The 27,578-nt window shown below is 40.9% G+C and overlaps 2 protein-coding genes across 3 annotated transcripts; both read left to right on the plus strand.

Annotated features, from left to right (window-relative positions):
- The first annotated feature begins 4,549 nt into the window (after window positions 1–4,549).
- Window positions 4,550–7,897, plus strand: erich2 (glutamate-rich 2). The gene is made up of 6 exons (XM_072364139.1): window positions 4,550–4,603; window positions 6,583–6,665; window positions 6,758–6,879; window positions 7,011–7,068; window positions 7,151–7,222; window positions 7,302–7,897. The coding sequence occupies exons 2-6, from the start codon at window positions 6,656–6,658 to the stop codon at window positions 7,493–7,495; spliced, it is 456 nt and encodes a 151-aa protein (XP_072220240.1). The 5' UTR covers window positions 4,550–4,603; window positions 6,583–6,655; the 3' UTR covers window positions 7,496–7,897.
- A 3,120-nt stretch (window positions 7,898–11,017) lies between these two features.
- Window positions 11,018–26,017, plus strand: LOC140268955 (glutamate decarboxylase 1-like). Of its 2 annotated transcripts, XM_072363953.1 has the most exons (17): window positions 11,018–11,261; window positions 12,128–12,245; window positions 14,188–14,244; window positions 15,637–15,768; window positions 16,638–16,880; window positions 17,840–17,930; window positions 21,244–21,356; window positions 21,526–21,641; window positions 21,961–22,040; window positions 22,157–22,211; window positions 22,307–22,423; window positions 22,519–22,583; window positions 22,688–22,766; window positions 23,058–23,207; window positions 23,312–23,419; window positions 23,974–24,063; window positions 24,183–26,017. In XM_072363953.1, exons 2-17 carry the CDS (start codon window positions 12,170–12,172, stop codon window positions 24,354–24,356), a joined length of 1,746 nt encoding a protein of 581 aa, XP_072220054.1. In that variant the 5' UTR covers window positions 11,018–11,261; window positions 12,128–12,169; the 3' UTR covers window positions 24,357–26,017. The 2 variants fall into 2 exon arrangements, with proteins under 2 accessions (XP_072220054.1, XP_072220055.1); XM_072363954.1 differs by lacking the exon at window positions 14,188–14,244.
- Window positions 26,018–27,578: the final 1,561 nt, after the last annotated feature.

Genomic DNA, 27,578 nt, shown 5'->3' on the forward strand with positions numbered 1-27,578 from the left:
ATAAAATTAACATATTTTTTACTGTCGCTTACTTTACAATTTTGTACTGTTCGTGAAAAATACAGTATGAACTGGTTTTTAAAATTACTTTCACAGTATTTTACAATTTGATGACTATTTAGTTTGTGTTATTTATACATTTGAAAAAACTATTTGAAAAAAATAAATTAAGACATGAATAATCATATGATTGCATACAATTAAATGCACTTTTGTTAAGGAAAACATGTTAATAGATGGCACTGTCACAAAATCTCTGTTTAAAATATGGCTACAAGCAGATGGCGAACCATAATACAATAAACCTACAGATTTTTCAATCCTGTGATTGCAATGTAAGAGAAAAAGCTTCACAGCTTCTTATTGCACTTTCCTTTATATTTGAATGTAAAGTTGACATGCAAAACCTTTACATACAGAACAATTGCATGTTACATGAATGAATGTTGAATAAAAAAAAAAACTTGGTAAATATGTCTGTGCAAATCAGTTAAAATAAAATAAAAACATCAGTATAATGAACATCACTATACAAAGTTACAAAACTGTAGTTACTGTTAGTGTGGAAGTCCAAGAACATTAGCAGGAGAGTTACGACTCACTCAAAGACCCCAGTTTTCTCAATCCAGCCTCGGAAGCTGTGTGTGTGGTGTGTGTGTGTGCCTGAGAGAGAGAGAGAGAGAGAGAGAGAGAGATCAGCTCCAAAACAACTTATAATACATACAAAAGTAATATTCGTGCCCCTCATTCCCTCCTATCATAATGACATTCCAACCTGAAACATCCAAAGAGTTTATCTGTCGTTTCAGAAATAGAACACAATAATGCAGAAAGAATGGCAGAACAAATACAAAGTATAAGAAAAAGAGGTGTCATGCGTAAAATAATGACTGAGAAAATAATAAGTACTAGAGAGAGAGAGAGATGAAAATAGGAGGTCAAACAGGGAGAGAGATGAAGGAAAAGAGAGAGAGAATTAGAAGATTGAGACAATCAGGTGTAATCTGACAGAGCAATGTGGTCATTTCACCCTGTTTCTTACAGAAATCAAAGTAATTATGCAAAAATGTCAAGAAAGATTACCCAAGAAAACCCCTGAATCAGGTTCATATGCACAGGGAGCTGTTATTGTAATCTCACACCAGCTGTATATCTGCATCTGCACCAGACAAGAATGACTCAATAAGATGACTTTTGTTGCTCCTCAGATTTGTCAGCCTACTCCAGGTAGGCTACTTCTAAATAGGAGTCTGTACACCTATTAACTAGCCCATAGCCATAGTGAATAAAAGTTTTTTTTTTTTAAAAAACAACCTTATTCTTTCATTGTGCTGCAATTACAGCGGTAGGAATTTTCATGAGTGACAATGACTGTTGTGCAAATGCCCTGAAGTCAATCTGAAGTTGTTTAGAGTTGATATTAAGAATTATTTAAGTAAAAAAAAAAAAAGAAGATGTATCAACCTCCTTACAACATGCAAAGAGATAAACTACGGCCAAAATAAAGTTTTCAAAGAGAGTGCAACATGTTCCTAAAGCAACAAAACCAAGTTGCCCAAGAAGTGATCAGAAGTGTCAAGAGACAGATGTTTATTTGTGATAAGATGATTAAATCAAAGTCAGCAGTGGGAAAATTATCACAATCACCTGCATGAATTAGCAATTTCGTGAAAGAGGCACCATGTATGTTCTCATGAGATAAACCAGGGCACACCCAAGTTATTTGGCAACTAGAGGCTTAGAAAAACTAATTTGGAGATAATGGTAAGTCACTTTTTCAGCAGGGTCAGGGACTCAGCTGTCACCCTGAGAACTACAAATGTTTGATTCCATCTTTCATTCTGAGATCTCATGAATTTCCAGTTAAACATTTATATTAGATATGTGTAACAGATAGTTAGCTGTACAAGTCATATCCTGCATTTGTTGCTGCTGGTGAGCTGTCAACTCAAATGTGCAGTAAATTTTCTCAGCTGCAAAAGAATGCAGCGCACACAGTCGCCCCAGTAGAGGTGTGTGTAGAATTCCCTCCGTTAGCTCTCCTATAGCTGCAAGTAGCCACATAACAGCACCTATGAGCTAACAGAGCAATAGTACACGTTTGTTCATTCATTCGTCTTAAAGTATTGGTGAAATAAAGACAGATAATGCCTTATTTAGAGGCTGCATCGTCTTTGCCCCATTCACTCTGTTATATGGATATATGCCGATCGTGAGTTATCTAAATAGCTTCCGAAGGACGCCAACCTTCACCAAACTGAGTAGATAAACGTATTTCATGCCAGAAATAAGATCGATGTTTAAAAATACCAGAGTTCCCCTTTAAAGAGGTAATGTGAACAGCCAAACAAAAAAATCGGATTTGAGCAGTAAATCGGAAATGTGCATTAAATCTGCAGTGTGAACGTAGCCTTAGAGATATTTTAAATCCAAATGTTAAATGTTACACTTAAATGTTAACTCTACATTCTAAATCTAAATGTTAAATTTAAATCTAAATGTTAAATCTAATTGTTACATTTAAATCTAAATGTTAAATCTAATTGTTACATTTAAATCTAAATGTTAAATTTAAATCTGCATGTTAAATCTAAATATGAATGTTAAATCTAAATGTTTCAGGTGAATCTAAATATTTAGCTAATATGCAAATTACCAAAGTACCAAAATAAAAGTTCGATGACGTCAGAGTATGTTTATAGTGGCAAATAACGAATAAAACCCATCTTATCAGGGGAAATGGACTCTTGGACATGAATTATCGTGATAATAAATACCTAAAATAACAACAAACACGTTTGGAGAAACTTTATTTTTTAGAGTACTTTGAGTTTTTAGTGTTACTTTTATGAAGAATGTGGGACTTATGACCTTTAGCCACTATAGCCAGCCACAAAGGGGGCTCACTTTGACTGATCTGTCATGTTCGCTTGCATGAAGGCCAGCAAGATCCTTCAGCTGTTTGTATAAACAGTGAATCGTGCTGTGGACTTCATTTTGGCTTAGCTCTTGTTAAACAGATAGGCTGTTGTCATTTGTTTTTGTTTATCTGGTGTTGCGTTTACCCAGTTTTAAGACCTGATGAGAACCAAATCTTTTCTTTTCTTAGAATAGAATAGAAAAATACTTTAATGGAAACCCTTAGAATTAAAAATGGTTTATTTTATTTTCCATATGAACGTATATTCAATGACGTCAAAAGAGGTTTCCTTTCACAAATTTTGAAACTGAAGTGGCCGCCCATCAATTGCACAGACACGTCTGATCAGATTAGAATGAAATACAAAAGACTTAATACAAATATTAATACTTAATCAATACTAATCACTGAGCTGAAACAAGTTACTCCATCAACACACTGAGAACAGAAATCAAACACAATACTCCAAGTTTCAAGGCTATGATAATAATCCTTCATCTCTACGTACTGGGACAACATAATTACTTTTACAGTTAGCAAATTCTCGGTAACAATGAAGTTCGCATTCTCCAGGAGTCCCACGTTGCTATGGTAACGATTGTTTATTTCCTTGTGTCGTAGCAACCATCGTCTGTACGCCAGGCAACAGTTAGCTTCGTTAAACTAAGAATAAAGCGACAAAACGTCAGCTTACAGGAAACCAAAACTTATCAGCATTTCCCGTTAGGACAAGAGGACATTGTTTTATGAATGAGCAGGTGGGCAACTCGCTAACAGTAGCTACACTGCTCCTGCTAGCTAAAGAAGTTAACATTCACAGCTAATTTCGGCTTGTCAATTGCTTTATCGTCACCGTTATCGTGGTTTGTTTCAGTAACTGTTGTGGTGTGAGCAGGCTTGCAGAATTAAAGAAATAATGACGTCATATTCAACCAAGCTAAGACTGTTTTACACTGGCGTGATTTCCCTTTATTATCTAATGTCCAGATTACAGTGCTCTGTGAGGTCCTCTGCAGTTGTACAGATACAGGTATGCAAGACACTCTGCTGGTTTTTCAGATTCACATTAAGATTGTTTATATTGTCCCTTTTGTGCCTTTTGCTAACATTCTGATCTTATTAAAATCTTCAGAAAAATGTCATTTATTTTTGTCTTGTCTTCACTTTTTTAAAATGATCAAGTCGGTGATGGAAGTCACCTCTGCAAATGCTGAAGATCACAAACTTAATGGTATGAAGTAATCCATCCGGGCACAAAAAAACGTTACATCCAGACATATGTGCTTTGTCATTCTTTGGCTGAAATGAGACCGAGGGCTTTTATGTCAGAGTTTATGCTGGTCACAAGTGTTTCAGAGCAAGCTAATGTTTTGATTATGTTCCAGAAAAGGTGGAAAGAAAAACAGCCACTGGTCAACCTCAGTAAGAAATCTAAGTAGATACATACATTTCTGCCAAAACACACTGCTCATCCTTTAGTCTTATTTTTTCTCTCTCTTTGTTTTCACCCAACAGGAGCCCTCCGACATATGCACAGCCCTGTTCTGTCCAGGTAGGTATTGGTATTTTGAGAACACTGGGTTGACGGTATCTTATTTAGAGTCACAGCTTAACCTCAAAACTTCATTCTCCAGGTGTGTCGTCAGAAGATTGAAACGTCTGGAGACGAGCTGATAACAGAAAGTAAGCCCACGTGGAGTTTGTAGAGTGTCGAATCTCTATGACAGGGGAAACACAGATGTCATTGGTAGCAATGCATACATATGACCTATTCTCAAAGTCCAACCCATGAATACCTGGAGACTGTCATCACTCACAGACACACTTTGCAGGTGAAAAAGCTACGATAGCTTGTATGCGGTGGAGATGGTATCATTAGAAGTGTTCTGCGAAGCAAGATTAATGCCTTTGTGAGGAATATTGCAACTAATATCATGAGTTTTTATCACGAAAGTGGCTCTCTTTTGACCTGATGATATTCCAGACAGCAAAAGCCCACTCAAATAGCAGTGAGATGTCATCATGTAGAAGTGTTTCATCTCTGCTGATGCCAGACATTATAACCACATTGAAAGTCTCTTGACTGACGTTGAAAGTCTAGATGTCAAATAGGCTTAATGACAGAAGGTAAATACTTTAACTGTCATTCAAATGTTGACATTTTAATCATAGCACAGTGACATCTCTCAGTGTTTCCTCTATTCAATAGTTGTTAACCTGAACGAAAAATCAACCCTTTAGACTTTAAATCAGTTTCATTAAAAACTTGCGGTCCGAAAGCCATTGAGTTGAAGTAATGCTATCGACTATGTGTCCGATTACCATGGTAACCATGCATTCAGATGGTGAATCAGAGTGAAGTATATAATATATTTTCATATTTTGCTCTGATTTGCTAACAAATTGGCTCTATACTGCTTATATTGGATGTACACAGATTTGAAGTTTGCTATACTGAAAATATTTCAACAATACCATTTCTATCACTCTGACTTGGTAAAATCAAGGTGATTTCCATCTTATTACAGTGCAAAGACCTAGATGCACTTCACAAGTGTGAATTGACAAGTATGCTGACATTATTTTAAGTTTTTCAAAGCCTCTCTTTAGGAAAGAAAAGCATTTTCTCTGCCACGTGGAGAAATGACAGAAGAAGTCGCTAACCCTGTATGACAGCTCAGTCTGTGCCGTTTCAGTGCACTCCAGCTTGGGGGGGGGTGTCTTCTTTGGCCAAAGAGAGGTGAACATCAGCTCACTGTTCAGTTCCATACGGCGCGTCGTTAGCTTCATTGTGCCAACAACCTGCTAAAGCAGCAGCTAATGCAGTGGCTTGTTGGATTAGACATAGTACAACTTACAGTAGTCACCTTCCCATTTTCCACCGCTGGTTGATCAAATACCAGCGCTGAATTGTCATTGGCCTGATTAATAACTGGGAACATCTGCCATCTTCTCCTTCTTATTTAATCTTGTCCCTTTTACTGTGCCATCCGTCTACGCTGTTATGACGCAGTCGTGTTGGTCTGATGCGTGGACACCTGGCACAGTCAATAACCTGTTACATTAGGTAGTTCCAGGACCAATTTTAGCCCTGATGACAGACACATGGATTCGTGTGATGAAAACAATACGAGCGGCACTAAAGCAGCTGGTTAAAACTGTGCTGCTGGATAGGTGGGAGAGGCAGTTTCTCTGGCCAAAGTAGACTCAGAGCGCCACAGTGCAGAGCAACAAAGGATGTGTTAAAAGGTGCAGCTTTTGCTTCACAAAGATAAAAGAGAAACTATTTCTATAGTCACTGATCACTCTCTATGAGTTACGTTAATCATTTTTTTCAAAGTTATTGCATTTATCAAAATAATTCTGGGAAATGAAGCAAGTCCCACCAACATCATATGTGATGTGGTAAATAAAGCATTAAACATTCTATTAAGCCTGGAGTGTTTGAACTAGTTTAGTTTCTTCGCGAATAATATTAATATTATTAATAATATTATTAATATTATTAATATTATATTAATTAATGTTTCCTGTGGCCTTTAGCACATCCTGTGAAGGACTTTGTCGGCCTCTCACCCAGGTCTGTACTCAGAGTTCACATTGTCAGTGCTCAGACCAAAGAAATATGCCCCTCACACAATTTAGAATTTATATTATTTCAGGATTGATGAACAAGGAGAGCCCTGTGAGGAGCTAGAAATTATAGTGCCAAAGAATCTGCAGCCACCTGACTCAATGGCAACAGGTTGATCTGTATATGAAGAATAGAATAAGAATAAAAATCAGAGTGAGAGAGGAATCAACAAAGAAACTGACAATGATGATTATGGTCGCCAGGAGCAGCCACACGTGCAGTTGAACTGCTCCCCAAGCCTAAACATAATGGACAGGAAGAGCAGACCAAGGAGGAGGATGTTGTGGATGAAGACCTGAAGGCTCCAGTGGAGCTGTTGATGAAGGTAGAGGAGCTCCGTACACCTACTGCTGTAGCTGTCGTGCCTTTTGTGTATTTCAAATGCCTAAAACACTTTAATTCCTGGTGTCTGAAAAAACTGAAATCCTAAACTGAAGTGGAAATGTCTGGTTTCAGTTCCTCAGAGCTCTGATGGACAAGGAGTTTGAGGTGGCCAGTAAACTGTGTGAGATGAGTAGGTATCCTGCATCCGCCAGCCGTACGTTTGTCAGGCACAAATTCAGTGTTCAGTGTTGCCTCCTCTCTCATTGTTCCAGTTCTCATCTATGAACCAGACAATCCCGAGGCCTCCGAGTTCCTCCCGTTGATCCAGAGGAAGCTGCTGGAAGGTGACGGAGGTTTTTATAAAAACATTTCTGCTGTCTTTTTCTGACTACCCTGAGTTTTTCCCCATGTCCTTTACATTAGAACAAGAGTCAGAGCGGAGCGACGAGGAGGATAAAGGTGAAGACGGCGACTCTGAGAAGTCATCCTCAAACTCCTCTTCGTCTTGCTCCTCTTCTTCATCAGATGATGATAATGATGAGGAGGAGGATGATGATGATGGTGAAAAACATATGAATAGACACAAACCATGCCCTCCTTCTCACATCTCCCCCTAAAACTGTTGTATCCTGATCTGTTTACATGTGGAAAATTGTATTTATTTGTATCCATAAAGCCTTTACACACAACTGCAGTACTTTGTAGACAGAGTAACAGTTAGTTTCTCTTTTGAGAAAGAAGAATGAGTATGAAAACAACTTCCCCTTTCAGTTCTGAAGTTTTAAGTATGAGGACATGAGAGAACATCTTATCTGTACCAGCCAAGTTGTGTAACGTGAGTTAAAATCCAGAAGCAGTGTGTGGAAAAACTAGGTCCAGCTCATGACTCAGCTCGTTATTTATTCTTCTTTACAACGTTGCTTCAGCTCATTGAGGCTTGCAACATTAATTTATATACAGTTCTACTCAGGTCCCACCACAGCATCTCAGTCAGGCTGAGGTCTGGACTCTGACTGGATCACTGCAAGACCTTAATTCTTTTCTTTTTCAGACATTCTGTTGTAGATTTGCTGCTGTGTTTGGGATCATTGTCCTGTTGATGACCCAGTTTCAGCCCAGCTTTATCTGTCAGACAGATGGCCTCACATCTGACTCTAGAATACTTTGGTACACAGAGGAGTTCATGGTGGACTCAATGACTGCAGGTCCTGTGGCTGCAGAACAAGCCCAGATCATCAGCCCTCCTCCACCGTGCTTGACAGTTGCTATGAGGTGTTTGTGCTGATATGCTGTGGACATGCTGTGCTGTCTGCTCTGTCCAAAGGACATTGTTCCAGAAGTCTTGTGGTTTGTGTCATGTCTGTTGGTTTATCATGTTTTATTCTCTTTAGTCTTTAGTTTATGCCACTGTTTCTCCTCAGTCACTGTTATCTGGAGATACATTGTGTCACTGCATCGAACAGATAAGTGTGTGGATGCCTTGCCTTCAGCTTCCCTCATGTCACCTTTGTTTTTCCCCTCAGCTGTCTTCACTCAATAATCACACTCCTCAGTATTTAGTCCCCTGTTCATGCCCATTGCCACATCCTCACCGTCACTGATGAAGTCACAGCCATTCGTCTCAAGTCAGGTTTGACCGTGTTTCGTTCATAGTTCATAGGTTTTTTTTCAGGTTTATTCAGCTGTCGTGAATGTTTTCCTCTCTGTAGAAAAATGGACTCTAACCCTTCCCAGATTGATGGGCAGCAGATCTAAGATCGTTGCTGATGTCTTTCCTCCTTGGCATTGTGTTAACACACACCTGATAAAAGGTGCTCACACTAATGATGATCAGTTAATCAACTATATTTTACTATAATTCTTACCCTCTTAATCCCTCTGGAAGCAGTGAGATGGACCTTGTTTTTATCACACATCGTTTTAGCATTTACCTATTTTTTGTTACACAGCATAACACGCCATGTGTTGCTGTGCATCTAAAGTTGTATTTACTTCATTTTAAGACCTGTTGAGGTGATTTTTTTTCCGTTATGTTCTGATATATACAACCTTAGAATTGCAAGAGAGTGGACTTTCTTTTCACTGTGGACAATGCTGTTGCTCTTGTCTCCAGGAAACGAGCGTTGTTGAAGTATGAGATTGAATGTTGGCTTGCATGAACCCGTCATCTGCAGAAGAAAATGTTATGAAACCGACTTCAACATTTACACATACAGTTCCTTGGAATAATAGCATGCTAGACAATGTCTATCCTTAGAGCACCGAGAGAGCTGAATGAAAAAAGAATCAGTATCGAGTCGCTAACATCGAGGATAACACTTTACTGAATAACAAATGCAAATATTTGAGTTATTTTTTTAAACCAAAATGAACTGACGCTATAATATCGATGCCCTCAAAAAATCTAGTTTACACTTCAAGTTCTTGGATGTAACAATAAACACCTCAGATTAAATATGTGCCTCAGAACACTTTTTATTGCTTTTTAATTACAATAAACCCAAAAATAATTCACAAGTGAAAAAATGTGACGTTGGCAAGACAACACAAGCAGAGCATGTTGTCATGAAAGACAATTCACAAGAGCTTTGCCAGCATGTAAGGACGCCACGAAACAGTGTCTGTTGCCTTCTGTTGTACTGATATCATGTGTCGGTTGTGTGCTTAGAAATAAAGAAATGGGAGGATGAAAGAAATTTAAAAAAAAAGCTGTAGTCAATTGAAAAAGAGCAACTTAAATACCTGAACAGATTGATAAAAAGATAAACAAGCTACTGACAAAAGAACACTAACCATTATTATATGTCGGTTATCAGGTGGTGGATGCAGCTATAGGAGAGATGACCACAAATACAAACAATAGTTTTTAACTGTTGGCTGTCGAATGCTTCATTTCTGCTTTGAGTGGGTGATCTGTGAACTCTGTGTTAACTGTTTCCACTGACCCACAACACCCATTATAGTGGGTACAAATATTATTGGGCACATTGTGATTCTTAGTTTTCACAATCAGGAGATTTACTGTCAGAACCTGGCTCATCTACTCAGTTTTTAAGTTGCGTCAACTCTGAGTCAGCAGAGATATCAGCGAGGCTGGGTAAAGGGGACATTTACTCTGTTCGTTCACTACGGTTTTTGGAAACTAATATTTCATAAACTAATGCAGGAATGTTCCCTGCATGTTTATAGCAAGGATTTCCACCATCACAGGTTGTGATCACAGGTGTAACTACTTCATGGCACCGGATCCCCCTCCCCAACAACAGATTAGTGGCATAACAGCAAACACATTTCTCAGTGCTCAGAGTTCATGTAACAGTTGTGACAGCAAAACATTTCACCGAAGAATGGAACATTCAGCAGGAATTTTTCTTTTACCAGAAACCACCTACACAAAGTGGCTGAAACTTAACTTACGGATGAAATGTTTCTGGCAGCTAAACAAGCACAACTTGTTTCAGTGCACCTGTTCATACAGTCTTTTGAGATCACAAGTGACTTGTGAAACAAACGCAAACCACACTGTAAAGGTTGAATAAGCTCCAGCAGCTGAATGAACATAATGGCTGATCTTCCACTGAATGCACCGGGACACAAGGCTAGATTCCCTTTGATATCTCTGCGTTACTATCTGTGTCACGGCCATAAGGGTGTAGATCAAAAAGTAACCAAGGTGAATATTAGAGGCCGTATTGTGTGCAGTCTACATGGATGGTGCATCTCTCTCTTTCTATTCAAACTTTCATCAAAAATGCCTCTGTTCTGAGCCAAACAAAAAGCCCTTACAGAGTTTCCACAAGTCCTCGGGCAGAAGATAAAGATATGGGGTTGATACTCTTGATTGCGAAGCTGTGGTTACAAAGCCTCACGATTCAACTGTCATCTTCTCAAGGTCAGAGTCTATGGCAGCAAATCAGAGCTCGTTTCACATTCTCATCCACAGCCACCGTGACGCCCACCCACACCTGGAGGCACACATGTGCAAACTCAAGGGGTGGAGATACGTCACTGACGCTTTTCTCAGCCTTTTTTTTTTCTCTGCCCTTCCTTTTCTTCTTCTTTTTTTTTTTAAACGTTGGCTTCTTGAAGTGAATTGTAGCTGTCAGTGGATAACAGGGAGGAGTCGTCAGAGGAGAGCAACGCTGTGACTCATGCCTGAGTGAAGAGACCAATGGGCTGCCAGAGCCTGAGATATAAATAACGACTAAAAAAATATTCTTGAGGGAGAAAGGGTCACTTGCGCGCCGCTGGATGAGGATTTTTCTTTCCTAAGTACGCTCTGCTGGTATTCCGCCATCGCCGCCACTGGACTGTTTCTTGTCGCACCTTTGGGTCTCAGTTGTACCATTTAGAGTTTCTCTGAATCCGACAACCTGTGCGCCGGTAAGATTTGTCCTCCTTTCATTTCAGCCGCACGGCTTCATAGATTGGCCTCTTACTTCTTCACAGTCAATCGATTAAAGCGCTTGCCTGTCTGGGGGCTGTTTTAAATGATGAAATGGCCATTAGAACTAAATGTAGATATATTATGATCATTTGTGTAGTTTTGATAGATTAGTGCCAGATGAGTGAGAGAACGAATTATTTTTTTGAGGATATGTTGCTCAAAACAGAACTTAACTTAAATGTTTACTGCTGAAAGTGATTTATAATCATTTCAACTGATTAGAATCAACTTGTAAAACGGTCCCGTGTATTTTTGATTTTGTTCCTTTGAAATACCAAACTGTTGCGAGAGCGTGGATTATCACGCACCAAAGAGCATATCGGTCGGACGACGCTCTGCTAAAAACTGATTTCAAGGAAAAACTGATAGTTTGGTTCAGATATCACATACGAGCCCATCTGTGAGAAGAAACACAATGTCGTACGTTTCCGGCGCCAAAATACATTCTGAATATCAATCAATTCATCTTTGTGTGGAACATATAGTCACATTCTCTGGCACTGTGGGGTATTTAAAGTCTAAATGGCAGAGATGTTTTTAAAAAGGCATTTACATTATGTCCACAATTCTAAATTCTGATACGCGTCTTTGTTGTGCGTCGTGCGCAATCCGCTGCAAATTGCGCGGCTTGATCCTCTGTCCAGCCGCCTGTCCTTTGGATGGGCGACGCGCAACGACTAAACGTCACTCTCTGATCAAATTGAATGCAGTTATTCAAAATGTTTGTTTTCGGTCTGAATTGGATGCGCTGACACAGAGCCTCTCATGACGCCGGACCTTTTTTTGTTGTTGTTGTTCGCAGCTCAATTATTCCCCCAGCTGGAGATCAAATAACAGAGGAGCTATGGCCACGTCTGAACCGACAGCCACCGGCGGGGACCAGGACCCCAACTCGGCGAATTTAAGACCACCATCCTCAAGTAGGTCCTCACACTCATGTTGTTGTTAATGACACTGCGATGATGTTATCGGTCCCCAAGAGAAATCCCCCCTCGCCTATAGAGCGGATCTCCGTTTTTTAAACTTGGTGCCTTGCTCAAAGACACTTCTGCAGTTTGATCTACTGCCAGCACAAAACGCTTAAACCCAGTTTCACCCCCATGCGCCCCTCTTTTAGCCTCTGTCTGCCTCTCTCTCTCTCCGTCTGTCCCCTCCCTCTGTGTCTGATAGCAGCAGTCTAGTCCGGGCCATTTGCTGTGTGGGCTCCGTCGTTAATCATTCCGGTTAAAAACAGAGCTATCACAGCTGCCTGCCGCTGTCTGGCGGATCAGCAGCGCGCGCCACGCAGCGGTGCCATGGCTTCAAAATAAGCGCCAATAAAGCATTGATATTTAAAAGGCTTTCTCTATGTTTCTTTTTCTTATTTATTTGTTATTTCTAAACAACCCTTGAAAAATATCTTCTCGATTCGAATATTTCGGGGATCGAGATATTCAGTCGTTTTCTTTAAAAAAAAAAACAAATATTTATTCACGTTTGGTTCCGTGGATATTTTCAGAATGATTTCTAGATCTCCAGTTTTATGCATATGTTTAAGCTTCTCTTGAAAAATTACTTTTCGCCTTCTTTTCTTTCTTTTTTAAAAAATAATGGCAAAACCAATAAGGCTATACGAACCTGCGGGTTAATCAGTCATTTTGGGCCTTTGTCGCAAAGTCAAAATCGACTCCATTAGATCACACTTGAGCAGCCATCTGCACTGCAACGCAGGGAAATAATAACAGGGTGTTGTCCTCAGCCAAACATCGGAGAAAACACCCCTCGGGGTCAGTGTGCTGTATAATGTATTTTCTCTTTTTTATCGAATAAAGTGTATTTGGGGTCTTTTTTGTCTCCTGTATGTCTCTAAACATTCTTTTTTTTTAAATAATCATTTCAAAGTTGAATTTTTACCATGAAGGTATCCATTAAAGGAAAGATGTTTGTTTTGTCTGACTTGCCGGTGTACTCTGCTGCTGCTGTTGCCATTATCTCTCTGCCACGCTCCATCTCTCCACGCCTGCAGGCTTGCTCTGTCTGTGCGTGTTCGTGCGTGTGCGTCCGAGTGTGTTTCTGTGTTGGCCTCGGCACCTCGAGCTGCCTCTCTCGGAATGAGATTGCTTCAGTAGATTTAAATACTTCTTGTTTTTGTTTTTATGACTTCTCCATCACCTGCATTCGCCGCCTCGCCTCAGACTCCGCTGCCGTGCGCTCTGCACCGAGTTCCCGCAGGCTGCTGCTCCATCTCTGCTGTCGCATGTCCACGCTCGCGTCTTGTCCATATGCATGATGCGTATGCGTGTGTGTGTGTGTGTGTGTGTGTGAGAGAGAGAGAGAGAGAGAGAGAGAGAGAGAGAGAGAGAGAGAGAGAGAGAGAGCGAAAGAGAGCGAGAGATGCGCTTTATAATACGTTTCTGCTACCAGACCACAGACATTACCAGCACGGTGCAGTCACATAACCTACTGTGTTTCACTCAATTAATTCTTGCCCTCCTCCGTGAGCTCATTTCACGGGTGTTAATTCCAGTCCGCCCCTTGGCTGGGTGTGTGTGAGCCGGCGTGGATTTGGCTCGTGGGCCCCAGTCGGTCCCTATTGATTAAACTCAAATCTGAAATGTGATAAGAATCATCTCCCTATAATCAGAAGCAGTGGTGATACAGTGGACGAATTATTGCAGGGAGGTAAAAAAAAAAAAACGGTAATGAAATAAAAATCTGGTTCAAAGAAAAACAAAAACAACGAGAGTTTTCAGATGCGCTCACCTGGCCAAGAGCCGTCCGCTTCCATTACGCTTCCACCGCTCAGTGTGCTCCATCATCCGCCTCTCCACCATGTTCCGCGACCCGAAACACAGACAACTCAAACGTTCATTCTTTTTTTAGCCTACGAATATGCGTGGATGCACGGATGCACGCGGAAACTGGGGATGAAGATCTGTGGTAAGTTTCTTTTGGTTTTGGGCACATTTATCTTTTTCCGGACACAATCTCGCCACTTTGCAAGGTGGCGCACCTTCACCTGTGTGAGAACTCATCGCGGCTGTGATGTTCATTTGAGCATTTTTTTTCTGTTGCCATTATCGTCACTGTCTCGGGGCCGTCTGAAACAGGCCGTGATGTAGATAGAGCTGGCCCATCCTCAACTGCCACAATGCATTTCCATCTTCTAAAGGTCAGCGGCCATTAGACCGTGGGTGTAGTGATGAGAGCCCTCCGGCCTGCCCCCAAACCCCCCACGTCTTTTCCCATTTCAGCACCGAGACAAAAAAATCCTCAGGACAAGCCTGGGAAAAAATTAAATTCATTTGAAATCTTTGACCCCGTATTTTTTTCTGCATTTTAAAGAATCATATTTAATTGCCTCGGAAAATAAAAGCCAGGCCTGTGTTTGACAGCATATGGATTTGGAGCTGCACGTGGAGATGAATGCCATGTAGATACTGTATCCACCGGCTTGTTATTGACCCGTTTGTACCGGTACAAATCACTTTAAAGGCCCGAAGAAGTCTGATATTGCCGCTTTTAGAGAACGAGCTTCAGCCTTTGATTGGTTAAATGACATTTTAATGGCCGGGGGGTGGAAGTGGAGCAGAAAATGGTATAGAGAGTCTGAAATATCGATTATGAATATGTCTATTGCATGTAATGAGCAATATGTTATTGGTTTAGTTCCCCATCGAAAATATGTGGCATGATATTTCCCAGCTATCTTTACTGATCGGGGTTTCTGACTTCCATGCTGTTGCGCATGATTAGGCCCCATGGCGTTGTTCTGCAGATATCCAGACGGATAAGTTGTGGAGTCTAAAACATATTGACCTTCCAGAGGATCGCCGCTTCGGGGCTATCGTGCATCCTTCATTAAATCTTCTTTATAGGATGTATATTTAGCGGCTGTGTGGCTCTGTCACCGCAGGCTGTTCTGGCCACTGAGGCGATCAGAGCATTCCGGGACAACGGGGACTGGGTGTTCCCTGACAGGGGGGCTGTGGTTGTGACGTCACAGGGTGAGGAGAGCCCCCCGCTCACATGGGAACTGGCGTGCGTATTTGGCCTATTTAAGTTTGGCCCCCTCACCAGACAAGCATTTTAGATGTATTAAGTGTTCAGGCCATACGGATAACAGGGCTTTTTATTTCTGTTTTTTAAGACTGTCCGTAGGTTACTGAACACGGAATATTTAGGCATATCGCTCTCAATACCTGTTTTTCAGACAACCTCATTATTACTATTATTATTATCATACATTTTTTTAGATTTTTTTTTTCTCCTTGTGAGAGGGGATGGAAGTGTTTGGCGGTAACTCGTTTTCTCCGCCCTGTAACACCTTAGGATTCCTGCAGAAGAACAACAGCCTGGACGAGAAAGGGAGGCTCGCGGGCCAGAAGAACCTGCTCTCGTGCGACAACAGCGACACTCGCTTCCGCCACACCGAGACCGACTTCTCCAACCTGTTTGCCCGAGGTGAGAACTGAACTCTTGGCCGACTCAGACGAGGCCTACGCTGCCAAGCAATGAGCTTGTGGTCGTTTTCTCAAATCATTTAGCCTCCTTGCGATAGTAGAGTTGTGCACTGTGGCCGCCATTAATAATAAGCTCATTATTTCTAATTAAATATGGCTGACTTTTATCCGCCAAAGTCCTCACAATAGAGAAGCATTTTTTTTAACTGTCACGTTAATTGGTAAAATTCTGCTCAATAACGAAGCTTCATGAAGCAGTAGATAAATATGTGTAAAGAAAAATATTATTCAAGTTAGATATATATATATATTAATTAGTCTTATGCGTAAAGAAGAACCTTGATTAATTTCATTAATAACAGACGTGTTTCACGTCAAACTGGCGTCTGTGAAAACGGTCTGCATGCTCAATGAAACTCAACCTTCTGGAAGATTCCGGCTTTGCACTTACAGCTAATTGACTGTAATTATCAAAGAGACAGGGGGTGGAGGTTGGACTGCCTGTAGAATTGAAAGGAAAAACAGATGTATTTGACTGAATTATCTATTCAAATTTAAGAAACAATGCTGCAATTTTGCTGCCAAAATGCCCAACTGTCTAAATCTGTCATACGAAGAAGTAGCTAAATGTAGCTTGTAGACTAGCTCCTCTAGCTGGAATATTTCAGTGTTCGACACAAATCATTAGCGGACAAAAGTTGAAGAAAAATTATTGAGAAAAAAAATTTAAAAAATGAAAGTGGACTAAATATTGTCCAAATAACCATTCAATAAACCGTATCAAAAGTAAGCCATACACGCTGGAGGAGGCCAACATTTTTTACTTCCTTACTAAGCTTAATTTCAACTTCCATTCCCATCGCGCCTTAGACCTGCTGCCGGCCAAAAATGGAGAAGAGCCTACCATTCAGTTTTTGCTGGAGGTGGTTGACATTCTCACCAACTACGTCAAGAAAACTTTCGACCGCTCCACCAAGGTGCTGGACTTCCACCACCCTCACCAGCTCCTGGAGGGGATGGAGGGATTCAACCTGGAGCTGTCCGATCAACCCGAGTCGCTGGAGCAGATCCTGGTGGACTGCAGGGACACGCTGAAATATGGCATCCGGACAGGTAAGCAGCCACACCGCCATCACGTCAAACTGTGTTCCCAGCTGAGCCGGCAGTATCATTTCAAATGTGTTACCTTAATTAACACAGGGTATCATGGTAACTGATATTGGAATTCAGTAATTGAACATATTTACATTTGCAGTTGTATTACTATTAGCTCACGCTCATATAGAGTCGCACGCTATTCTTAAAAAAAAAAAAAGCCCCTTATTTATGACTTATTTATCCCCGCCCCCCCCCCCCCCCCCCCCCCCCCGACTTATTAAACCAAGTGTCGCCTGAGGGGATCTGATCAAGAGGCTGTTTCAAGCTGTTAAAAACGACAACGCTCAAACTGTCCCCTGGGTCTACAGAGCATTCGGTTGCCAGAGGTGTCTTCAACCCCAAACCATTTTCTTCTCTCCTTTAAAAAAACAAAAAACCCTTTGGAGTTGCCAGAGGTGTCTTCAACCCCAAACCATTTTCTTCTCTCCTTTAAAAAAAAAAAAAAAAACATTTTGGAGTTTTCATTTCATTATTCTCAGGACTAACCGGATGAGCTGTCCATGGTGCTGAAAGAGTGGAAACTTCTGCTTGTTAGAAACGCTGTCGGCTTGTTCAACGGAATCACACTAATAGATTTCATTGTTATATATCTTATGCGCAGAAGACATCTGTTTATCATGGAAGGTATTACTGTATAATACTAGAGCCACAGATTACATATATCCATGACTGCATGTTGGCTCCAGGCTCACTGTGGCTGCTTGTGCATGCACCTTAGAGTCTAAATGGTTGTCATATAGCTGTTACCAATGTAATTATGGCATAGCGAGCCTGCTATGTCAGATCCCTCTGGTATCATGACTGACTGAAGAAATACAGAATGAAATGTGCAGTGAAATTGTACTCAGGACAAAAAAGTGGCCACTGTATAAAATGTGATGCACTCTAGCCTGCATATCTTTTTTTTTCTTTAGGCCACCCTCGCTTCTTCAACCAATTATCTTCTGGTTTGGACATCATTGGTCTGGCTGGCGAGTGGCTCACCTCAACCGCAAACACCAACATGTAAGTCGTACAGTATGCAGGTCGCATGTTTGCTTGAGCAGAACACAGTGATCCATATATATGTCCGGAGGGGACAATTTTGATTTCCTGTTTGTAGGCCACCGGAAATAGCCCCCAGTCCAAATAATATTTTGGCATATCGAAAGTGTTTGTCTTGTTCCCCTGAGCTCTGTTTACTCCGCTACTGGTCCCCACAATCACAAAGGCCAGTTATATAAAGTGCTTGGTTTGTCCTGTAAGGACCGTGTATTGACAGATGCTCGACTGCCACTGTGCTGTACTGTAAATCGGAGCCAGCCAAGCCCCCAGGGGTGGTTAGATTGCATATTGATCTCAGGTCACACTTACATGGTGGCCCAGGCTGATAGAGGGCATGAACCACCTCTGCTTCACACACTCTCAACACAAAATTACATCCACACAAATTCTGCAGGCACATACTGTAAATAAGCAGTTACTCTGTGTTAAGATCACCAAAACAGAATCAGGAACATCAGGGCAGTAGTCGTGTATAACATCACAGTATTGACTGCAGGTACATTCACACGCACAAGAATTCATTCTCTGTGCATAAATTAATTGATCTGTCATTTCATTTAGTAATTGTCAAAGACCAAAGAAAATCATGGGCTTGTCTTCAGTTACCTAAAAAAAGATTTTCATACAAACAATCAGCCCACCACAAACATGCAACTAATAATAATTGAATCTTGATTGGTGTAGGATATCATCTAATTGATCAAAAAACAGAAAATAGAAAAAAATCCCAAAACACTTTCTTAAAAGGCAGACTAACAGCCCAAAGTCAGTGTATTTAATGTGAAATAAAGACATGCAGCATTATCTATTTAACAAATGGATCAACTTACTGTGTTTTATGGTTGAGAGCTGAATAAAGACAAGACACCAAACAGCAGGAGTCAAAATGGTCAGGACAGATTAGCTTTTGATAGACAGCACAGAAACTGGCTCAGTGGTAATCAGATTTAGACACCAGGTTACTTCACTGGATATCTGAGTAAAAATTATGTAGCAAAATGCAAATGTGCTGTACAAAAGGGTAAAACAGAACAAACAGTGGGCAGCTGAGGAAAAGATTAGCTGTGAGGATAATAAACGAAAATCTGAGACACTTAATCTGTCCCATTTCTTACACATTAGTTTGGGAAACCACTCCCTCTTAGAGAAACTTTCCCATCTCATCTCCTGGTTGGAAGAAAGCCCCAAGAGACAGGACCATTGACTTCCCACACTCGAACACACTTCCATAAAGACACTCACACATCCACACACCAGCTCTGGCTGTCCCAGATACTGAAGCAAAGGTTTCCAGTCCATTGACTGCAGCCTCATTGTGAGCTGGTCTTAGCAGATAGGCCAGCTGGGCCCCACACTGACACACAATGTCTTCGGGCTGCACAGAAAACCCTGTTACATCGTGGAAACTGGCTGCTGCAGCTCCCCGCAGAGTGCTCATTCTGGCTCTATTGTCCCCCGAGGGTACGGACTGACTCAGAGGTCTTTTGAGGGGCTGAAAGCAGAGTGTGGCTTAGGGTCAGAGGGTTAGTCATATACAGACACACACACACATCCACGCACACACACTTATACACACTGAGTGCCCTTGATGATGATAATAAGGGCATTTAGGGGCTGACTCTGGAGACAGACAAGTGACTGAGGGGTAATTTTCACCCTGAAAAGACCAATGATTGGCTCTGATTGTGATAATGATCACCATTATTGTCATTACAGCGCAAAATGACTCAGGGGGGAAATCAGAATTTTAAAATGGCTCACTGTTTTTTTTCCTTTTTTTCCTGCTGTGGCTCAGTTTTAAGAGAAAAAAAAAGCGAGATAAACATGTTACATATATCCGTCTGCTTTACATGGAACATAATTCCAACATATCAAAGAACTCTAGGCCAATAAGAGCCTCAAAATGGAGACGCTTTGTCTTTTATTCTTTTTATTTTGTCCTTTGTTGTTGTAGATCATAGTCAAAGCCCAGAAGTCATCATTAGCTCTGGTATATTGAGTAAAGCCAGTGGTCTAAATCATATCCAGCTCATGTGTTAGCCATCACAATGACCAATTACACAAGAAAATGTCACTCTTATTTTTCTAAATCCCCTCGTTTTTAATTAAATTTCCCCGTCATCGTTCACGGCTTTTTTTCTTTTCTTTTCTCTGCCATCTTTCAGCTGCTATTTATTCCATTTCTTGTCCTGTTTCTGTATGCTTTGCTCTGCACGCATTGCATCTGTATCATCCAGTCCTCTTTCTTTGTTGTCCTCTGTCACAGCTTTCTAAAGCATAGTGTTTCCCTGCACATCCCCCCTCCTCAGAGCTTTTGCTTTCCTCCCTTTCTGCCCAAAAAACAAAGTGCTGCAGTCCTTGTTCAGACATTTATCTGTGAGTAAAACAGGGAGGAATCAAAGAGGAGTGAAGAGTATGCTGTCATTGATTTAGGCGTTGACGGAGCTCCGGTGGTGAAAGTGGAAGAGTGTTGTGTAAAGGACCTAATTACAGGCAGGGTAAACAGGAATCAGTCCTAAGGGTGCATGTAGGAGATGGCTTGTCTGTTAGCAAAGACTTAACTATAGCTGTCTCTCTGTTTAACCTACTTTAGCCTCTCCTGGAGTTTAGCTTTTGTTATCTGTGGAGCTGTCTGTCATCTTATATTTTACTAACTGACAGAGAGGTACATACATCAAGCATTAAAATCACCAGCTCATCTTTAGGACTATTCTTCTTGTGTCACAAAGACAATCTTTTTTTTTTGTATCTTAATCTTCCCTTTTTCAGTCTTTTAATGAGATAATGACATTCACTGATACAGACTCCTCCACATTTTCTGTACTTTGGGTCCAGCAGAAGCTGCTATCTCTGTAAAACCTCCTTTCTGCCTCTTTCTTCCACACATCCGCACACACTCTACACATTCAAGTCCTCTAAGCCATCACATCAGCCCCATTCAGACTCGCTGCTGAGATTGGCAGGATTGACAGATAGCCATCAGGGCTTTGTGTGCTTTAATTAAACTACTCAGTGATTTTTAGAATGCATTTGAATATGAATGTTTGCTGGTTGACTCCTATCGGGCACTTTTTAATTAGCCCCGTCAGCTCCGTGCTCTGTGGATGGAATTACAGGAAGGCTAATGAAAAGAAATCATTGAGTGTTTGTGTGTGCGCTGCTGTGTCCGTGTTTGTGCCGCTTGATAGGCTGCCCAAAAGTTTTTGTGTGCCTTCATTCTTCGAATGTGTGGAATGACGAGCTGTACTCATAAATTGACAATATGATTTGGCAGGTTCACCTATGAGATCGCTCCAGTGTTTGTGTTGATGGAGCAGCTGACTCTGAAGAAGATGAGAGAGATGATTGGCTGGCCAGGTGGAGAAGGAGATGGCCTCTTTTCGCCCGGTCAGTTCACAGAAAATCACGGAATCAGCGAAAGCTGAGTGTTTATGACTGTTTATAATGGAAGCTGCCAGCTTCACCACCATAATGAGTTGTTATTGGGATTATGATGGTAACATATGCGTGAACGCAGCCGTGCTGGGATGATGATGTGTCTCTGTCTGCTTGATAGGGGGCGCTATCTCCAACATGTACAGCGTGATGATCGCACGCTACAAGTATTTCCCTGAAGTCAAGACCAAGGGCATGTCTGCTGCTCCCCGTCTTGTCCTTTTCACATCCGAACATGTATATGACTACGAACACACACACTCAAACACACACATGTCAAGATATTCTGATTAAATAAATGCCATGTTTTCCTGGCTACTGATTAATTTTAAGTCTATCATCTAACTGTAAGTCTATTCAAATCAGTACAATGGCCATTTTAATGGATTCTTCTATTCTTCACAGCTACTTTTGTTTTATGAGAATTGCACACTTGGCAACTTTAGAGCTAGCAATACTAAACTCAATTAGCAATTAGCTCACAAAATGTTCACCCTCTTTGCATGTAGCCTTTCAATTAGAGATTAAATATTTGTGGAATGTGTTTCCCCCACAGAGCCATTACTCTATAAAAAAGGCCGGTGCTGCTCTGGGCTTCGGGACTGATAATGTGATCTTGCTCAGCACAGATGAAAGGTTTGTAAGAGATTTCTCAATTAACCTAAAAGCCTGAATCAGAGCAGAAAGCATATGAAAAGACTGTGCTGAAAACATGAAAAAATGGTGATTTCTGGCTGTACTTCATGTTTTAGAGGGAGAGTCATACCTGCAGATCTTGAGGCCAAAATCATTGATGCAAAACAGAAGGTTGGTGTCTTTTTTTTTCTATTTTTCTCTTACTTGTATTTGTATCTCTGTATTTTTCTCTTTAACTAAGATTTCTCCCTTCTGTCGTTCTGCAGGGTTATGTGCCATTATTTGTCAATGCCACAGCTGGTTCCACTGTTTATGGTGCATTTGATCCCATCAATGAGATCGCTGACATCTGTGAGAAGTACAACCTATGGCTCCATGTTGATGTGAGTAGTTGACATCAAGTAGTTGGTTGTAGTTGTGGCTATTCTGTGTCGCTCCGTGCAGAGCCCTTTGTAAGAGTTGTCCATTCTCTCTTCAGGGTGCCTGGGGCGGTGGACTTCTGATGTCTAGGAAGCATCGCCATAAGCTTAATGGAGTTGAGAGGTAAGCACATGAGAACACGTGACACGGCGTGTGGGGTCACTCTGAAGAAGCTTTCAGTTGAACTACATCAGTGTATCACACACCATATGTTTTAAACCTCACAGGGCCAACTCTGTCACATGGAACCCTCACAAGATGATGGGCGTCCCTCTGCAGTGTTCAGCAATCCTGGTCAGAGAGAAGGTACAAGAAAACACATTTTCTGGATGCTTAGACTAACCGTAACCATAACGTACCTAACTTTAACCTAAACTTACCCTTATCTGTAGCCAAGCTATACCATACAGAGTTACATCAGGGGGTTTCTTTTTAGCTCTGTTTATATCTACATTATGGTATGATTAAATCCTCATATCCATTCCAGTTTTCTATAGTACCTGCAGTCAGTGGAATATTTGAATAAAACTAGACCAGTGTATAAGAAAGGAGTTGAAAGTAAATGTTAAAAAGGTTGTAATTCATGTCTTTCTGTAGGGAATCCTGGCTGGCTGTAACTCAATGTGCGCCGGCTACCTGTTCCAACCAGACAAACAGTACGACACCACTTATGACACAGGTGACAAGGCAATCCAGTGTGGCCGGCATGTTGACATATTTAAGTTCTGGCTCATGTGGAAAGCCAAGGTGAGATGGACAGAGAGTTCTCAAGCGCACACAGTAAATACGCTGGGTCTGCACACAGTGTTTTTCTGTCATGAACACTGTCTGACTGAATCTTTGTCCTGCAGGGCACCATTGGATTTGAGCAGCACATTGACAAGTGTTTGGACCTCTCTCAGTACCTGTACAACAAAATTAAGAACAGGGAGGGATATGAGATGGTGTTTGATGGAGTGGTGAGCTTTCCTAATTTTCTGTTCAACTGGTATCATTTAGAATCACAGAAATTAATTGAATATTGTCCTCAATGGAAACTATCTTTAAAGGCTCATTAAAGCAACACTAGCAATTTGTGAAACCTTAAAACTATGTACGTCTTACTCGTTTTGAAGCACACTGACTTTTCTTATGCACATGCCCAGGCCTGAAACTGCTCTAAAGGACCTGAGGGCTGAGATTTATGACTCTGGTTTCCAGCCCTACACCAACCGATTTACTTTATGTTCTCTTAAAATTGTTGTGGGCTTCTGAGGCCATCTTTGTAGCCTCTATAACATGACAGCAAATTCCCATGTATGGCTGTATATGCACAGGGCTCATTCAGAGATTTGTTTTTAATGATAATGGTGTTACATCTCACAACTGTAGGGGGAGCCAAAGAGCAGAAAAGTGTTACTTTAACAAATATAATATAAAAACAGAACTGACTAGTTTTTATCTTTCACTGTTTTTGGTGAAGATGAAAATTGCACGATACCCGTGTGTTGACTGTGTTTGTTTGCACCTGCAGCCTCAGCACACCAACGTTTGTTTCTGGTACATTCCACCCAGCTTGAGAGGAATGCCTGACGGCGATGAGAGGCGAGAAAAACTCCACAGGGTACGACTTGCAGCTTTCAAGCTGTTTAATTTTAATCGCAGAACTTTTTTTTTTTAATGAATTATGGATATTCATAGCAGGGCACCTTTGAGAATTGTTTTGTGTTTTTATAACACCAGGTGGCTCCGAAGATCAAGGCCATGATGATGGAGACAGGGACCACCATGGTGGGCTACCAGCCCCAGGGCAACAAAGTAAACTTCTTCCGAATGGTCGTATCCAATCTTGCCGCCACCCAGTCTGACATCGACTTCCTCATTGATGAGATTGAGAGGCTGGGTCAGGACCTGTAGAGGTCTATGCCATCATCCCTCTGAAGACCAGACATAACTGATAAAATCTTACATCTCTTATATTTTACTGGTTAATGCCACTGAGGCGAAACATTCACAGTGCTGCAGACAGGGAGATGATACGTTTGAATTCCTTTCCATCCAGCAGGTCTTTGCCTGAAGCATTCTAAATGTTTCTGTAGAGCTCCTTCTGTAGACAAAATATAAAAAGAGAATCGGAATACTCCATGTGCAACAAACATACTCCAATGTATGTGTGTGTTGTGAAAAATATGTGTGTCTGTCTGTTTCTTCTGATGATGTTTGTCTTTTAATGTCTCAGTGTGTGCCAGAGTGAGCGAGTGTCAATATGCTAAATCACAGAAATGGGGAAAAAGCACAGAATAGCACAAAATATTTAGAGCATCAAGTTATTCTGCTTTATCATACGTTTGCTACTTACAATTGAATCACTGGTGCTTTTCAGATGTATATACATATATTTAATCACAGTGCACCAACCTATTTGTGCTAAATCAGTGTCCAAAAACCCTGAAGCAGTGTGTGTGCAGGTGTGCATGTAACACACTGACTGTGTCCTGTCATTTATTTAAGGCTAGTGTACCCAGTGAAGATAAAAAGCGCGTTAAACTGAGCAGATTTAGAATCCTCTGTCAACAGAGCTTCAGTCTGCAACATTTTTCCTCATAGAAGATTATTTGTAAGATTCAGACTGATGAAGTCTTCAGATATCTGGAGCCTGTGACAACCTTTGACTTGTGAAACGCTGGTTCGTTGTCTGTTCCACACAATCATGCAGTACCCATAAGTTAGTATAAGATAGACTGAGTATTAATATTTAAATATAGATGAACAAATATTTATTGCATTTCCACTGTTTGCGGATTCAGGTATTTTACTGTAAATGTATCTTTATGTGTATTACATAGTAATACATTTGTAAATGTAGTCATAAGGATGGAGTTGAATTTATTTAGTGATTTTTGACTGCCAAAGAAAGAAAGTCGGGAACAGAGCAATCCATTGTCTTTTGAGTAAAACTTCTTATAGATTCTAGGTGTTTGTAAAATGTTGCTATTGAACTCCGAACACAATGCAATTTCTACAGTTTGTTTATTTCTGTGGTTGTGAGTCTTTTTGACTGAATGTTTGGAGATGACCGATTGGCCTTGTGGAGAGATTAATTAAGAGTGAATCTATATAATCCTCTGGCTGTTGTGCCGGTCTTTTATTTTAGAAAGAAGCACAAGGATGTGAGAATGTACTCTCCTCTGGGGACTGGGAAGAAAGTAATGTATCCGTGTGAATCCTAACTGTAATATAGTATATTCATTGTAATACATATTACTTGTATTCTCAGTGTTACAGGGACCCAGTGGCTATCTTGTATAAAGGCTCCTGTATGTGTCTTTGCACAGTGTTCACCTTTCTTTCTTCCATTGTAAATGGATGTGTATTAAGATAAATCTGTGGTAATTAGGGACCATATGTGAATGGCACAACTGCATAGATTATATTTAAGGTTATCTGTATACTGTATGTGACCAGTCTGGGTTTTGATGAGGCTAATTCTAAGTAGCTTCATTCAGTAGGCACTTTAACAGAATTATACCATCATGAAAAAAATATTGAATAAAGTCTATTAAAAGGGAAGAAAAAAATGAGTCTGAATTATTGACACATTCACACACATTCTCTCCTGCTTTGGCTGCTCAAAAAGTTTTTGTCTGTTGGCTGAACACACACATTTTTACATATATTATGGCCCTCAGCCTAATAATACTTAAAGGCTTTGCTCGGCCCCCATCTGTGGCAGAGTGGCCTGAGACCTTGCTCTCCATATTATATATTATATATCCCTATCATCTCATTTTCCCAGGCTCATTTACTCATGTCTTCCTTTGATTTTCTGCTTCCACCTATGTCCACGTCTTGTTTCTGCCTCTTGAGACCGAGGAGTTTGCATTTTGACACCATTGTGTGTCACCAGCTCCATCTGGTGGTGACTCTGTGCCCTCACAATCCACTGGAAGACGATAAATCTTTAGGAAAAAGGCATGTGCTTTATAGCTGTGAGAAGAGGGTTCCTTAAACCTACAAATACATCTATATGTACTGGAGGCAAGCCTCCTCTGGATTCCATTTGTGCGTAGAAATTTGCCAGTCACTAAGCATTCATTCATTCATCTGGTAAAAGTGGAGCTGGAGGCTTTAAGAGTTAATCACCTCATCATGAGAAATGGTGAATGGAAGTGAAGTACACATGAAAAATTGAACTTTAAAGATGCTTATTTTACTTTGTTATAGTGTCTTTTGCTTTCCACTGAGATTACAATATTATTTTGCATTTGGTTTGAATTACTAGATCCCATAAGTCATGCTTCTGATTTGGCCTGTGTCTTGTACACTGGATGTGGAAACACTCATTTGTAAAGATTTTTCTCTTTAAGTCTTAAATTAATCAACTGCGGATAGAAGAGTCCAACACAGTTGGGTATCAGCAGGCTGTTATGGGGAGAGTTAGAAGCACCTTCAGCTTTATGATGTCTCATAAAACTTTGATAACTTTTGGCCCACTCTTCTAAACAACATTGCTTCAGTTCATTGATGTTTGCAGGGATATGTTTATGCACTGCCCTGTTAAGGTCCAATCACAGCATTTCAAACAGGCTGAGGTCTGGACTCTGACTGGGTCACTGCGACACCTTGATTCTTTTCTTTTTCAGACATTCTGTTGTAGATTTGCTGCTGTGTTTGGGATCATTGTCCTGTTGATGATCCAGTTTCAGCTAAGCTTTAGCTGTCAGACAGATGGCCTCACATTTGACTCCAGAATACTTTGGTACACAGAGGAGTTCATGGTGGACTCAATGACTGCAAGGTGTCCAGGTCCTGTGGCTACAGAACAAGCCCAGATCATCAGCCCTCCTCCACCGTGCTTGACAGTTGGTATGAGGTGTTTGTGCTGATATGCTGTGTTTGGTTTTCTCCAATCGTGCTGCTGTGCATTATGAGCAAACATCTATTCAATTCAGTTTTATTTATATAGCGTCAAATTACAACAAATGTCATCTCAAGGTACTTTAATTCAAGCCAATTGGGAGTTCAATTCATCCGTCGGTAAGGTGAGGGGAGGGGAGGTCGCTGGAGCCTATCCCAGCGGTCATCAGGCGAGAGGCGGGGCACACCCTGGACAGGTCGCCAGTTCATCACAGAGCCACA

The sequence above is a fragment of the Leuresthes tenuis genome, unplaced genomic scaffold (assembly GCF_036924035.1).
Source record: "Leuresthes tenuis unplaced genomic scaffold, fLeuTen1.0.hap1 SCAF_14, whole genome shotgun sequence".
NCBI classification, from domain to species: Eukaryota; Metazoa; Chordata; class Actinopteri; order Atheriniformes; family Atherinopsidae; genus Leuresthes; species Leuresthes tenuis.